This window comes from Equus asinus, chromosome 8 (genome assembly GCF_041296235.1).
Source record: "Equus asinus isolate D_3611 breed Donkey chromosome 8, EquAss-T2T_v2, whole genome shotgun sequence".
Taxonomy (NCBI): domain Eukaryota; kingdom Metazoa; phylum Chordata; class Mammalia; order Perissodactyla; family Equidae; genus Equus; species Equus asinus.
The window spans coordinates 28,679,948-28,696,288 of NC_091797.1; the positions used below are offsets into that span (position 1 = coordinate 28,679,948).

At 36.0% G+C, this 16,341-nt stretch overlaps 1 protein-coding gene and 1 long non-coding RNA gene across 16 annotated transcripts in view; one reads left to right on the top strand and one right to left on the bottom strand.

The window, feature by feature from the left end:
* The window catches only part of FKBP5 (FKBP prolyl isomerase 5), a 119,157-nt gene that overhangs the window by 61,184 nt on the left and 41,632 nt on the right, over positions 1–16,341 (top strand). For 9 of the 15 annotated variants that reach the window (XM_014830853.3, XM_070515024.1, XM_070515025.1 and 6 more), the window contains 2 exons: positions 261–386; positions 6,023–6,167. In XM_014830853.3, the coding sequence (XP_014686339.1) occupies positions 282–386; positions 6,023–6,167 (250 nt within the window). In that variant the 5' untranslated portion in view covers positions 261–281. Of the gene's footprint in view, positions 1–257; positions 387–6,022; positions 6,168–16,341 lie in introns of all 15 variants that reach the window. The other 6 variants (XM_044776534.2, XM_070515027.1, XM_044776537.1 and 3 more) reach the window with 1 other exon arrangement.
* The window catches only part of LOC123288283 (uncharacterized), a 138,003-nt gene that overhangs the window by 25,027 nt on the left and 96,635 nt on the right, over positions 1–16,341 (bottom strand). The gene's annotated exons all lie outside the window — the stretch shown is intronic.

Consider the following 16,341-nt stretch of genomic DNA (forward strand, 5'->3'; position numbering starts at 1 on the left):
CACTACCAAACCTGACTTGTACTGCTCTCTAATTTGGGACCAGAGCTGGATGGGAAATTGAAGAGTTGGATGATGTTTTATTTACATGCCTCATGGCATCAATACATGCCCATAGAAACTGTTTTTGTTTTCATTTTTAGTATCTAACCTTATTGGCTCTAAGTAAATATTAGGTCAGGTAAAGCTCAGTTCCTAGGGGAATTTTAAGATGCGTAAGGAAGTGATATTTTTCCTAGCTAAAATATGTTTCTTCTCAGCAGGTTTTCTACTTATAAAAGACAATGACTACTGATGAAGGTGCCAAGAACAATGGAGAAAGCCCAGCAGCAGCTGTTGCTGAACGGGGAGAGGATATTACCTCCAAAAAAGATAGAGGAGTATTAAAGGTGAGGCCACAAGGATGAATGACATGTAGGGAAATTTGCTATCTAGAAAGATTGTTTATAAAAACCTTTTGGTTTGGCTGGAGGTGGAGATGGATTATATTTACTTAGGCTTATAAGTGCCAAACACCCACAGCTGAATTCTCATTTCATCTTCATAACTTGAGGTTTATTTTAATCCCAGGTTATAGATGGTGATACTGAGGCACAGCTAGGTAAATTAACTTACCTGATACCTTACATCTTAGTACATGCACATCTGGGGTCAGGTCCAAGTTATTGCTCGCATCTCTTGACGTGTTAGAACCAGAAATGAAATTGCAAAGGCTGTCTCCCCATTCTCAGACTGTACAAGTGGGTTATTATTTTAATATAATATTTATGTATATTAAAGCTGGCTAATGATAATTCAAAACACTTTTTAAGGAAAAAGGAGAGCTAACTTGCAAAATTCAAGAAGATTTGTTTTTATGTGAAAATAGTGTTCCTGGAGCTGGCCCTGTGCTGAGTGTTTAGGTTCACACGCTCCACTTCAGCAGCCCAGGGTTTTGCCAGGTTTGGGTCCTAGGTGCCGACATGGCACCGCTCATCAGGCCATTCTGAGGCAGCGTCCCACGTGCCACAACTAGAAGGACCCACAACTAAAGTATGCAACTATTTACTGGGGCGTTTTGGGAGAAGGAGGAGGAAAAAAAAAAAGATTGGCAACAGATGTTAGCTCAGGTGCCAATCTTTAAAAAAAAAACAACAAAGAATATAGTGTTCCTGTGTGCAGTGAAGATATTTTTTGAGGTTTCGTTAGAGAATATATCTTAGTTTTGAATTAGTCTTCCTCCTTGTTAAAACACTTTATATTTTTTTCACTCTGCAGTTAATCATTTTTTTGTGGTGTTTTATTTCTATTTAGCAATGGTCTTATGAGACAATCAGTACCTCTTGATTCTTCCATTTTACAGGTGAATAAACTACCATAAAAACAGACACACAGACCAATGGAACAGAGAACTTGTAGAATATCATGTGATTTCTTGAGATTAATTTTTTGAAACTTTTTTCCCCTTTGAAAGTCCTAGAAGGGCAGTAATGATTTTTTGTTTTGAAGTAGCTCTTAGTTTAATTTTTTTATTATAATACTGTTTTCCCAGCTTTATTGAGATATAATGGACATATAACATTATGTAAGTGCACAATGTGATGATTTAATACACTTACATGTTTTTGTTTTTTGGGGAAAATTAGCCCTGAGCTAACATCTGCCACCATCCTCCTCTTTTTTTCCTGGGGAAGACCGGCCTTGAACGAACATCCATGGCCATCTTTCTCTACTTTATATGTGGGATGCCTGCCACAGCATGGCTTGACAAGTGGTGCCATGTCTGCACCTGGGATCCGAGCCCGCAAACCCTGGGCCACCGAAGTAGAATGTGCGAACTTAACTGCTGCACCACCGAGCCGGCCCCACACTTACATGTTTTGAAATGATTACCACAGTAGGGTTAGTTAACACTTCCATCACCTCACATAATTACTATTTGTTTTTCTGTGATGAGAACATTTAAGATCTACTCTCTTAGAAACTTTCAAGTATATGATACGATGTCGTTAACTGTAGTCACCCTGCTGTACATTAGCTCTCCAGAATTTGTTCATCTTATAACTGGAAGTTTGTACCCTTTGACCGATATTTCCTTATTTCCTCCACCCCCTAGTTCCTGGCAATCACCATTCTACTCTGTTTCTGTGAGTTGAGCTTTTTTAGATTTCACAGGTAAATGATATTGTACAATATCTTTCTTTCTTTCTCTGGCTTATTTCACTTAGGATAATGCCCTCAGGGTCCATCCATGTTGTCACAAATGGCACAATTTCCTTCTTTCTCATGGCTGAAAAATATTCTACTGTGTGTGTGTGTGTGTACACGCATACATACACCATGTCTTCTTTCTCCATTCATCTATAGATGGACACTTGGGTTGCTTCCATAGCTTGGCTGGTTGTGAATAATGCTACATTGAACATGGGAGTACAGCTGTCTCATTGAGAGAGTGATTTTGTTTCCTTTGGATTTATACCCAGAAGTGGGATTGCTGGATCATATGATAGTTCTTTTTTAATTTTTTTAGGAACCTTCATACTGTTTTCCGTGGTGGCTGTCCCAGTTTACATTCCCACTAACAGTACATAAGGGTTCCCTTTTCTCCACATCCTCACCAACACTCATTATCTCTTGTCTTTTTGATAATAGCCATTCTAACAGGTGTGAGATGATATCTTGTTGTGGTTTTCAAAGATTTTATTTTTTTTTTCCTTTTTCTTCCCAAAACCCCCTGGTACATAGTTGTGTATTTTTAGTTGTGGGTCCTTCTAGTTGTGGTGTGTGGGACGCCACCTCAGCATGGTTTGATGAGCAGTGCCATGTCTGCGCCCAGGATTCAAACTGGCGAAACCCTGGACCACCAAAGCAGAGCATGTAAACTTAACCACTTGGCCACGGGGCCAGCCCCTCGTTGTGGTTTTGATTGTATTTCCATGATGATTAGGGATGGTGAGCATCTTTTCATGTACCTGTTGGCCGTTTGTGCGTCTTCTTTTAAAAATGTCTATTCATTTCTGCTGCCCATTTTTTAATCAGATTGTTTGGTTTTTTGATATTGAATTGTATGAGTTCCTCGTATGTTTTGAATATTAACTCCTTATCAGATTTATAATTTGCAAATATTTTCTCTCATTTCACAGATTGCCTTTTCATTTTGTTGATTGTTTCTTTTACTGTGCAGAAGCTTTTCAGTTTGATGTAGTCTCATGTTTATTTTTTATTTCGTTGTTTGTGCTTTTGGTCTTATATACAAAAAACTTGTTGCCAAGACTAACATCTGGAGCTTTTTTCCCTATGTTTTCTTCTAGGAGTTTTGTAGTTTTAGGTCTTAGGTTTAAGTCTGTAATCCATTTTGAGTTAATTTTTGTGAGTGGTGTAAGATAGGGGTCTGATTTCATTCTTCTGCGTGTGATTATCCAGTTTTCCCAGCACTACTTATTGAAGAGACTGTTCTTTCCTCATTGAGTGTTCTTGGCTCCCTTGTCAAATAGTAGATGACTGTATATGCTATGGTTTATTTCTGGGCTTTTGATTCTGTTCCATTGGTCTGTGTGCCTGTTTTTATGGCAGTAGCATCCCGTTTTGATTACTATAGCTTTGTGACATAGTTTGAAAACAGGAAGTGTGATGCCTCCGTCTTTGTCCTTTCTTGGAATTGCTTTGGCTATTTTGGGTCTTTCATGATTCCATGTGAATTTTAGGATTGCTTTTTCTGTTTCTGTGAAAAATGCTATTGGAATTTTGATAGGGAGTGCATTGAGTCTATAGATGTCTTTTGGTAGTATTAACATTTTAATGTAATTTTTCTGATCCATGAACATGGTATCTTCCATTTATTTGTGTTTTCTTCAATTTTTCTCATCAAAATCTATAGTTTTCAGTGTACAGATCTACTTCGTTGGTTAAATTTGTTCTTAACTATTTTATTGTTTTTGATGCTGTTGTGAATGGGATTGTTTTCTTTTTCTATTCTTTTTTTTATTGAGTTATAATTGACATATAACATTATGTTAGTTTCAGGTGTAACACATAATGATTCGATATTTGTGTATATTGTGAAATGATCACTACTATAAGTCTAGTTACAACCTGTCACTATACATAGGTACAAAATTTTTTCTTGTGATGAGAACCTTTTAGATCTGCTCTCCTAGCAACTTTCAAATATGCAGTACAGTATTAGTAACTGTAGTCACCATGCTGTACATTACATCCGTATGACTTATTTATTTTATAACTGGAAGCTTGTACCTTTTGCCTCCCTTTACCCATTTTACCCTCCCCACCCCAGCCTCTGGCAACCACCAGTCTGTTCTCTATATCTGTGAGCTTGGTTTTTGGGTATGTTCTTTTGCTTTTTGTTTTTTGTTTTTAGATTCCACATACAAGTCAGATCATGTGGTGTTTGTCTTTCTCTGTCTGAGTTATTTTACTTGGCAAATTGCCCTCATACTCCTTCCATTTATCGCAAATGACAAGATGATATTCTTTTTTATAGCTGAATAATATTCCATTAAACACACACGCATGCACACCACATTTTCTTTATCCTTTCATCTATCAGTGGACACTTAGGTTGTTTCCATATCTTGGCTGTTGTAAATAATGCTGCAGTGAACATGGGGGTGCATATATCTTTTTGAGTTACTGTTTCTGTTTCCTTTGGATAAATATCCAACAGTAGAATTGCTGGATCATATGGTAGTTCTGTTGTTAATTTTTTGAGGAACCTCTGTTCTGTTTTCCATAATGGCTGCACCAGTTTACATACCCACCAACAGTGCACAAGAGTTCCCTTTTATCCACAGCCTCATCAACAGTTGTTATCTTGTTTTTTCGATAATAGCCATTCTAACAGGTGTGAGGTGATATCTCATTTTGGTTTTGATTTGCATTTCTGGGATTGTTTTCTTTATTTGTTTTTCAGATATTTTGCTGTTAGTCTATAGAAATGCAACTAATTTCAGTATGTTGATTTTGTATCGTGCATCTTTACTAACTTCATTAATTAGAGCTAACAGTTTTTTGATGAAGTTGCAGTAATGATTCTTTTTCTTTAAAGCATGTCTGGGCTTTTGAGCTGAGAAAGTTATAGAATCTAAGTTCATCTAAGCGTTTATGTGGTGATATGTGGGTAGGACAGGAGGACACATTTCAAAGAAGAATTTAGGAGTAAATAATTGAATTCTGTAGATAAAAATTCAGACCCTTCCCCAGAAAAGATGTCCATTGGCCATTAGCTACTACTATCCTCTTTTACATACTAAAAATGATTAGTTTGGTGTAGATGATTGACAGAATAATTTATATCACCACATGCCTGGATTTGATTTTCTTTTCCCAGAACTGACCAACTGCGTTAGTGGCTTGCTCTGCCAAGAACAAAATAAATATACTGGATTTTATGACAGCTAGATATTTTTCAGCTTGGAGCTTTTTTGGCCTTTCCTTTACTAGAAAACAAGTTATTCAGCATCATATCAAACTGTGCAGTGATACTGTTTTTTCACACATTGAATATTCTTCAAATAATAGGAAATGTAACCTGTTATACCAAGAACTTGGGCTTTTTGAAATTAAACCAAACTAGTGAAACCTAATCACAAGCTAATCTTTTTAGCAAAGGAGGGAAGCAAATAAAATCTCACCTTTGAAACTTTGCTTTGGACATCTTTTTGAATGTTTTTGAAAGTCCATTAATCTTTTTGGTCTAATTCAGTTTGTACATGGACTAGCTCTGTGTTTTGAGAGATGTTAAAGTGTGGGGCATTAATCCAATGTAACAGGATCTCTTGGTTAATTATTTTGAGGGAAAAGTGTGATCAACAATAAAATTAGATACAGCACTAAAATTTAGAGCAATATAAGACAGTTTTCTATCAGTGAGAGTTACTGAGAGAAATTAGAGGGAAGCCTATAGAAAAGACAGATAAGTATTTGCAAATCTGTCTGGGTGATGTGAAATCGACTTGTGTGACCTTTCTATTCTCTGATTAGAAGGAAAAAGTTCCACCTCCTTTTTCTTGATATTTATCTTTTCTAGATTGTCAAAAGATTGGGAAATAGCGAGGAAACACCAATGATTGGAGACAAAGTTTATGTCCATTATAAAGGAAAATTGTCAAATGGAAAAAAGTTTGATTCCAGTCATGATAGAAATGAGCCATTTGTCTTCAGCCTTGGCAAAGGTAAGAGGGTGTTTTTTTAGTTGCGTTTTACTTAGATTTATTGCTATTTGTATTATCTAACAGTTAGTGGATCCTATCCTTGCCAAAAGTAAAGGTGTTTTAGAGCAGTGGTTCTCAAAGTGTGGTCCATGGATCCCTGGCGGTCCCTGAGATTCTTTTAGGGGGTCCATAATGTCAAAATTATTTTCATAATAATACTAAGATGTTATTTATCTTTTTTCCCTTGTTTACATTTGCACAGATGGGACAAAAGCTGGAGTGGTGCAAACTGTTGGTACCTTAGCACGAATCTAGGCAGTGACACCAAACTATACCATTAGCCATGTATGCTTCACTGCCCTCGTTCATTGTTTAAATGGGGTAAAAACAAAAAGGAAAGCCAGTTTCATTTAAGAATGTCCTTGATAAACTGTAGAAAAAATTGATTTAATTAAATCCTCATCCTTGAGTTTCACATTGTTGTGATATTTTTGTGACAGAAAGGGGAGCACACATTAAGCACTTCTGTATACCCAAGGTCAGTGGTTATCTCAAGGAAAAGCACTTAATGCACTTGTTTTAGTTGAGAGCTGAACTAGCTGTGTTTTTTCATGAAAGACCATTTTAACTTGAAAGGGCATACTATGATTATTCAGACTTGATTATTCAGTATTTGGCAGATATTTTCTTGAAAATGAATGAAGTGAGCCTGTCACTTCAAGGAAAACAACTGACGATATTTGTTGCCATTGAATTTTCAAGTGAAAATTACCGTTTTGAGAAATTTGTATCTGCCACTGTGAGTGTGACAGCTTCTCCAAACTTAAAAGACTTCTGATGAGATCAGTGGGTATTAATGAATGTGATTTTTAAAATATTATGCAATGAAATGTGTTAACCTTTGAAAGAGCTGTACAAGTTAGTGAATCAATATTTTCTCAATGACCAATGCGTGATGTTACAAAATCCTGCATAAGGAGAAGATCCGTTCACTGTGCAGGGTAGCCCAGTGGATTTTAATGTAATACAGTATGAGAAGTTCATTGAAATACTTTGAGATTCCATATTGCAACTAATCTTTATGAAACTACCACTTGTCCAGTTTTGATGTACTATCAGATGATTATATTCACGACTATCTGGAAAGGCTATTAAAGTACTCCGGCCTTTTTCAACAATCTATCCTTGTGGGTTTGGGTTTTTTCCATGTGCTTTAACCAAAATTGCAATAGATGAATCAAAGGTAAGTATGAGAATCTAGTTGTCTTTTATTAAGTCAGACCCATTGTACGTTTGTAGAATTAATAAAACAGTGCCACTCTTCTCACTAGTTTTTTTTTGCTTTGGAAAATATAGTTATTTTTCATAAGAAAAATTATGTTAACATATGAGGTTATTATTATTTTTAAATGAATTGGTAAATAATCTTTTTATTTTTAATATAGTAAATATCAGTAGATATGTCATATAAACAAAAGCTCCTTGGGGTCCTCAATTTCTAAGATGTAGAGGGATCCTGAGGAAAAAACATTGAGAACCACTGTTTTCAAGTCTTAAATGTGATTTTTACTAATTTCTTTTCAAATGTTTTTAAATGTCTTCAGTTAGTTTAGTATTCTTACTTTTTAAAAATAGCCCATATATCAAATTGTACTTTGTGGCCCATGTGACTTATTGGAAGTTAATGGCTGCATTACAATGTCTTTTTATTCTTATCTGCCACAGATATAACAGACTTCTAGTTTGTCCCCAGATTAAGTGTAGGAGAAGAGGGGTAACCCCACCTCCACCACCACGCTCAGTGTTGATTTTAACTCCTTTCTGTTTGACTCTGCACCTTGGTTGAGTTGTTAGCTCAGCATGGATCTGGGAGAGGAAACAGCAAATGGGGAACTGAGGAGTTAGACTCCTCCTGCCTCTCTGCCCTCTGCCTTCCCTGGTACGCATAGGCGTTTATGCGTCCTGGTGACTCTGCTTCCTGTCCAGCTGTGCTCTCTTCCAGCTCAGGTGCTGGCTGTGCCACTGCTCCCTTCCTCTTTGGGTCCTTAGTGAGTTAATGGCTTATGTGAGACTAATCTTGTGTTTCAATAAGGTAGCAATCAAAATCAGATACAGATTCTTTTTCTTGATGTAGCAGATAACGATGGCAGTTAGGGTGGAACTTGTTTTCATTTTTCTTGATTTAGGGACGTGAACCTCCAGGGCCACCAGCATGGCTGTGGCATCGTTCGTTCATTTAGATGACCTCAAAGTAAATAGCCTCATCAGACCTCTTTGCTCCCACTGCCCCCCAAACTCTTACCCTTTGAATTTCTGTCTTGAAGTAGATTTAAGATAACAGGTCTTCTCCCAACAGTTATCTTTGCAAATAGACAAGAATTGCTGAGAATTTATACTGCCACCTTCTCTACCTGGATTTCTCAGTAAAATAGTGAATGAGTCTTTCATGTTTCCTAGAATTTTGAGCAGAGAGAAAAGAGGCAATACTCAGTTGACTGGGTACAAATGACACACCTATCTAGAGACAGCGTGGTCTCATGGGAAGAGCATCTAGCTGGTGTTAGGAAGCCAGCGCTCCTGTCTTTACCCTTCCCTGCAATGTGTTAACATGAGGAAGCTGCCTAAGCTTCCCTGCTCCTATAAAAAGGAGGTGTCTGCAGAAGAGCTTGAAGATTAATCCTCATCTATGAGTCATTCTTTTACCTACTGTGAAGAGTACAGGAGCAAAAACCATGGAAGACTAAAACCAACACAATGACAGAGCCTGTAGAGGCCCTCCTAAGATGATAATTAGAAGTATGAGGCTAGGGCAGCATATATACTTCTGATAAAACTGCTATAACATAGTGTGTTCAGTTGCCTATGACACAAGAAACAGTGGTTAGGAGTTTATAGTTTTACACTTATGTGTTTATAGCAGTTGCTACTTCATTAAAATGAAGAAAAATAATATAAATAGACTGTAGTATAAATATTGTACATTGAACTCTCTTGATTCCTTATATTGTACCTCTCCCAAGGGAATAAATAGAAATATTTCAGTAGAAAGTTATGCTAATTTTGGGATTCTTTTGTGACTTCAGTGATTAAAATAGAATTGTGAGAGCTTATCTGTAAAAATTGCATTAAAAATATGCTTACTAGGGCCAGCCCAGTGACGTAGTGATTAAGTCTGCGTGCTCTGCTTCTCTGGCCGGGGTTCGCCGGTTTAGATCCTGAGCATGGACCTACACACTGCTCATCAAGCCGTGCTGAGGCGGCGTCCCACATGGAAGAACTAGAAGGACCTACAACTAGGATATACAACTGTGTACTGAGGCTTTGGGGAGGAAAAAAAAGAGGAAGATTGGCAACAGATTTGATATTTGCTATTTGTATACATTGTGAAACGATCACCACAATAAGTCTAGTTAACATGTATCACCATATATAGTTAATGGAATTTTTTTTCTTGTGATGAGAACTTTTAAGATCTACTCTCAATTTGAATGTTCAATACAGCAATACAGTACTAACTATAGTAGCCATGCTGTACGTTATATTCCCATGACTCATTTATAACTGGATGTTTGTACCTTTTGTCTCCCTTCACTCATTTTGCCCACCCTCTGCCCCCCACCTCTTGCACCCATCAGTCTGTTCTCTGTATCTGTGAGCTTGTGTTTTTTTTGTTTTCCCGATGCCACGTATAAGATCATACGGTATTTGTTTTTCTCGTCTAGCTTGTTTCACGTAGCATAATGCCCTCAAGGTCCATCCATGTTGTCACAAATGACAAGATTTCATTCTTGTTTTATGGCTGAACAATATTCCATTGTGTATATATATATATATATATATATATACGCCGTATTATCTTTCTCCATTCATCTGTCATTGGACACTTAGGTTGCTTCCATATCTTGGATGTTGTAAATAATGCTGCAGTGAACACAGGGTGCAGATATCTTTTCGAGTGAGGGTTTTCATTTTCTTTGGATAAATACCAGAAGTGGAATTGCTGGATCATATGGTAGTTCTATTTTTAATTTTTTGAGGAACCTTCATGCTGTTTTCCATGGAGGCTGTCCCAGTTTACATTCCCATTAACAGTGCATAAGGGTTCCCTTTTCTCCACATCCTCACCAATACTTGTTATTTCTTGTCTTTTTGATAATAGCCGTTCTAACAAGTGTGAGGTGATAGCTCATTGTGGTTTTGATTTTCATTTCCCTGATGCTTAGTAGTATTGAGCATCTTTTCATGTACCTGTTGGCCATTTGTGTGTCTACTTCTGTACCATCTTTTAAACTCTGTGCCTTACTTCCCTCCACTGCAAAGTGATGATAATACTATATACTACTATATATTGACAATTAAATGATTACACACCATTGCTTACCACTCAGCCTAACATATAGAAGCACTCAAATATTTATTACTGTTGTTACAGTACTAGGATTATTGGCTGCTTTCGTAATGGAATGGCAAGAACTGTGTTATAGCAATTTGGGTCCTAACTCCCGTATTTACTGTGCCTGCATACAAACCTTTTGAAACAATGCTTAACCGCCCTTTTTTAGCCCCAGGAAGTCTGGAAAGACAAAAACTGAATCAACGTAGGACATCTGATTGTTACCACTACAGAATGTTACAGAAATTAGAATGAAGAGATGATGGTTTCTTTCATTGGGTTTTCTTAACTAAATCTTTATTACGTGTTCTGAATTCCTAGAATTGTGTCCATAACCCATTTTGTAAGAAGTTGAAATAAGAATGACTCAGGACTTTTGAATATACTTCCACAATGGGAGTTCTGTTCTTTTCCCCTCCCTCCCTCCAGCAAATAGATTATCACTAAAATTGGGAAGGGATAGATTAGGGGAATGAAAGAATCATTTCTACCTCTGTTCTTAGAAGTAAATCCAAGAGCACTAGGTCTTCACCCCCTTCCCACCTACCCCTATAAAGGTCTGGTGATTTCTCATAGAAGGCTGTGTCGATAAAGTTGGTTTTGGTGCTCTTGGTATGTGACTAACATGGCTGGGAATTATGAATTCTTCCCCCAGATTTGAGAAGTAAGAGAAACAAACCAATAATTTTGGATCCTTCACATACCTATACTTCTCCCTTACTATTGACGTTAAGCCTTAATGAAGTAAATACCAGCGTTCTGCCTTTAACTATTAGTTCAGGGTGACCCATGATCATCAGTAAAAATACCTGTTAATTTAGTCAGTTATTAGCATATTAGGGTAAGAGGGGGAAAATATATATTGAAAGACCAATAGCTAATACTTTTTAAGTACTTGCAATGCCAGGCAAAGGGTCTTATGTGTATTATTTAATTCATAGACCAATACTATTACTATTTTTTAGATTGTACAGCTTATTTAGTGTCATTTAGGGGACAGTTAGGCATATTAACATTTGTGTCTAAGAGTCTGAGTTTTTTTTATTGAGGTATTAGTTACGTATAATAAATTCACCCTTTTAAGTGTACAGCTTGATGAATTTTGGTAATAGTTGTATAACCACCACCACAGTTAAGTTATAGAACAGTTTCCTGGTCCTAAAAGGTTTTCTTGTGTCCTTTTACAGTCACTGTCCCTCCTGGCCCCTGAGCCCTGTGGAGTCACTAATCTGGTTTCTGTTACTATAGTTTTGCCTTTTCCAGAATTTCATATAAATGGAACCATATGTCATCTTTGTTATTTGACTTCTTTCACTTAGCATAATGATTTTGAAATTCATGCATGTTGAATTGCCAAGTAGTATTTCACAGTAAGGAAATACCACAATTTGTTCATCCATTCAAAAATTGGACATTGGGGTTTTTTCTAATTCGGGGCCATCAATGTTGTTATGAACATTCACATACATGTCTTTATGTGCATGTGTTTTCATTTATTTGCGGTATATACCGAGGAGTGGTATTAAGTTATTATTAACTTAATGAGATGCTGCCACACTGTTTTCAAAATGTCTGTACCATTTTGCATTCTCACCAGCAGAGCATGCGAGTTAGTTTTCCCATCCTCGTCAATTGCCATAGTATTGTCAGTCTTTTTAACTTTAGCCATTCTAATGGGTGTGAAATGGTATCTCATTTTGGTTTTCATTTGCATTTTCCTGATAACTAGTGATGTTGAGGGAATCTTTTCTTGTGCTTAGTGGACATTTGTATATTTTCTTTTGTGAAGTATCTGTTCAAATCTTTTTCCCGTTTAAAAAAATCACTTACCTTTTTATTGAGTTGTACTCAACAAGACAAGCACTTTATCAGATATATACTTTGCAAGTATGTTCTCCCAGTCTCTGACTTGCCTTTTCATTTTCTTAATTGTTCTTTCAGGGAACAGTACTTTCTAATTTTGATGAAGTCCACTTTACCAATTTTTTATTTTATGGTTTAGGTACCTAGTATAACTAACCGTTTTTATTTTCATTTGGTTTGGTTTTTTGTTTACATATGAGGAAACTAAGGTATAGAGAGATTAAGTAATTAGCCCAGTTATACAATCAGTGACAGAGCCAGGATTCAAATCCAGGCTGTCTCTTTCAAATCATGTTAGCTCTTAAGGTTTAAAACTATCCCAAACCAGATACAAAAACAAAGTAGGTCTTGGTCCAGCAGAGGTTAGTGATTGCCTGTTGTACACCAGACATTTTTCTTACAGGTATGATATAGCTAATAAGGTTTATCAAAAGCAAAATTATTACAGTTACCTATTGCTGTTGCTTGATACTGTAATTCCTGTTTTAAAAGGTTTTTTTAATCGAAGTGTATTTTTTTATGTACTTTAAGCATTGACAGCATTTTACAACGAGTAAAATACTTACTAGTAATGGGTAACCGTGCAGCCAACTTCTGTTTGTTTTAGTTTGTGGTTTAGCCATGTGTTCCCTTTAAATTTCTATTGATACTCTTGTTCCCACTTAAATGTATTTTTAACATCTGTCTACTTTTTTTTTATGTGCAGTTTAGGAGCATTCAGAATTTGGAAGGAAGGCTTTTAGGCCAAAATATTTAATTTTTCTAACCTTCCCCAAAAATATGAGCCAGAAAGAAAGCAAACTTGAAGAAAGTACCTTTTTTGCCTTTACCTGGTACCTTGCAATAGAGGAGAGATTCTTCTAATTTCCATTGCCAAGTGGATATTAGGGAGAAGCCGATTTAAGCAGGTGTACTAGTAAGAGTAGACTAGGGGAAGCTGACAAAGTTCTAACTCCGTTTAAATTAAATATTACACCATGGACGGTATTCCTTTAGTGCGTATAATATTGTGATGTTGTTATTCTTTGGGGAATAGAAAATAATCAAGACATGACTCCTGCCTTCAGCTGTCTAACAGTTTAGCTTGGCAGAGTTGATTATTAAAGCTGACCCAGGACAGATTTATCCATTTTCTCTCCCTGTTTTTAAAATTGTAAACCATGAGGGTGCAGAGAGATCATCCTGTGATCAGTTTTCTTAGTAGTTAAGTAGAGAAATGGCAAAAATAGAATATAACATAAGACGTGAACACTTTAAAAAGAATCTTAAAATATAAATTAATTTGTTCAATTCATAATCAGATGCTTTTGGTAGAGAGTAAGGTGATTATCAGAGCCCTTTTATAAGACATTTTAGAATAAGACCAAGTAAAATTTATGAGGGAAAAAAATACAAGAAAAACTAATTTGCTGTATTTAGGGTAAAAAGAAGAAAGACAATGTCACTGTTATCAGTGACAAGAGATTTTCTTTTTTTAAATATAAAATATTAGCAGAATATACACGGAGTTAAAATAGAGAGCAGAAGTTTGTACTAAGTCCTGGAAGGCCCTCCGTGAAAGTAAAGCAAGAACGAATCAGATGCATTTTTAATTATTTGAAACTTATTAGTGATTAACCTTATATTTCAGTGTTTATCAACTTTTATATTTTTAAAGGAAAAACTTTTACAATTAAAATATTTTATCTTTCTTGTCCTCCTTTTCTACCCCCATATGAAAAACTGTTCTTTCTGTATAATACTATATAGCTTTCATCCTGTAGTAATTTAAGTATGCTCATATTTCACATGCAAACATACAGTTAAAAGTTATTTAGTCAGTAATTTTCATCAAGGATGCCAAGACCATTCAGTGGGGAAAGGACAGTCTTTTCAACAGATGATGTTGGAAAAGCTGGTTGTCACATGCAAAAGAATGAAGCTGGACCCTTACATTACACTATATACAAAAATTAACTTGAAATGGATCAAAGACCTAAACATAAGACCTAAAACTATATTTTTTTAGAAGAAATCTTAAAGGAAAAGCTCCATGACATTGGATTTAGCAGTGATTTCTTGGATGCGACACCAAAAGCACAGGCAAAGCAAAAAATGTATAAATTGGACTACATCAAAATTAAAAACTGCTGTGCATCAAAGGATACAATAGCGGAGTGAAAAGGCAACCTACAGGATAGGAGAAAATATTTGAAAATCATATTTCTGATAAGAGGTTAATATGCTGAATACTTAAACAACTCCTATACTTCCACAACAATAAAACCTCAAATAACCTGATTATAAAATGGGCTGGGCAATGGACTTAGACATTTCTCCAAAGAAGATATACAAATGGCCTACAAGCATACAAAAAGATGCTAATCATTGGGGAAATGCAAATCAAAACAATGATGAGATATTACCTCACATCTGTTAGAATGGCTTTTATCAAAAAGACAAGAGATAATAATTGTTTGCAAGGTTGTGGAGAAATTCAAATCCTTGTGCACTGTTTGTGGGAATGTAAAATGGTGCAGCCACTGTGGAAAACAGTATGGAAGTTCCTCAAAAAATTAAAAATAGAATTACCCTATGATCTAGCAGTTGCCCTTCTGGGTATATACCCAAAAGAACTGAAAGCAGGATCTCAAAGAGATATTTGTACACTCATGTTTGTAGCCACATTATTCATTATAGCCAAAAGGTGGTAGAAGCAACCCAAGTGTTAATCTACAAGATGGATGGATAAACAAAATATGATATATACACACAATGGAGTATTATTCAGCCTTTAAAAAGAGGGAAATTCTGACACATGTGCCAACACTAATGAACCTTGAGGACATTAAAGTAAGTGAAATAAGCTGGTCACAAAAAGACGACTACTGTATGATTCCACTTACATCTGGTGAAATCTAGAATAATCAAATTCACAGAAACAGAAAGTAGAGTGAAATTCTTGCCACTGGCTTGGGACATGAGGAAATGAGGAGTCGTCTAGTGGGTAGAGTTTTAGTGTTGCAAGATGAAAAAGTTCTGGAGATTAGGTTACACAACAATGTGAATATACTTAACAATATGGAGCGGTACACTTAAAAATTGTTGAGGTGGTACATTTTATATTATGTATTTTACCACAATTTAAACATTTTTAAAATCAATAAAAAAAGTTGTAAATGTTCTAAAGTGGTCACTATAGTTTTTATTATGTGAAATTATTCAGTGATTAAATTAAAATGTTCTATGATTTTTAGTTTTTTTAAATTGTGGTAACATTGGTTTATAGCATTATGTGAATTTCAGGTGTACATCATTATGTCTCTGTTTCTGTGTAGATTGCATCATGTTCACCACCCAAAGGCTAATTAGTGTCCATCACCACACGCAAGTGCCTGATCACTGCTTGCACCCTCCTCCTTACCCCCTTCCCCTCTGGTAACCACCAGCCTAATCTCTGTCTCTATGTCATTGTGCGTTGTTTTCATCTTCTACTTATGAGTGAGATCATATGGTACTTTACGATTTTTTTAAATAGACTTTGTTTTTTAGAGCAGTCTTAGGTTCACAACAAGTGGAGTGGAAGGTACAGAGATTTCTCCTATACCATCCCCCCCACCACGGGTGCTTTGCCTCCACCCTTATTTATATCCCACACCCGAGTGGTACACTTGTTACAGTTGATGAACCTACACTGAACCTATAAAGTTTTAAGTTTTAAAATGTATTGTATGATTTTTTTTTAAATCATAAAAAATTATATAACCCTGCAGAAGAAAGAAAAAAGTACAGTGGATTGCTTTTATACAGGGCTTTGTATGCTTTTAAACTTTTTAAATTGCCTACAGTTAAGTATATAGAAAAAGCATTTAAACTTAGGGATAGCCACATTATACGTTTGTGTATACATTATATTCTTATTGCAGATTTTATTGCAAATGGAATGGGACTCTTGAAATT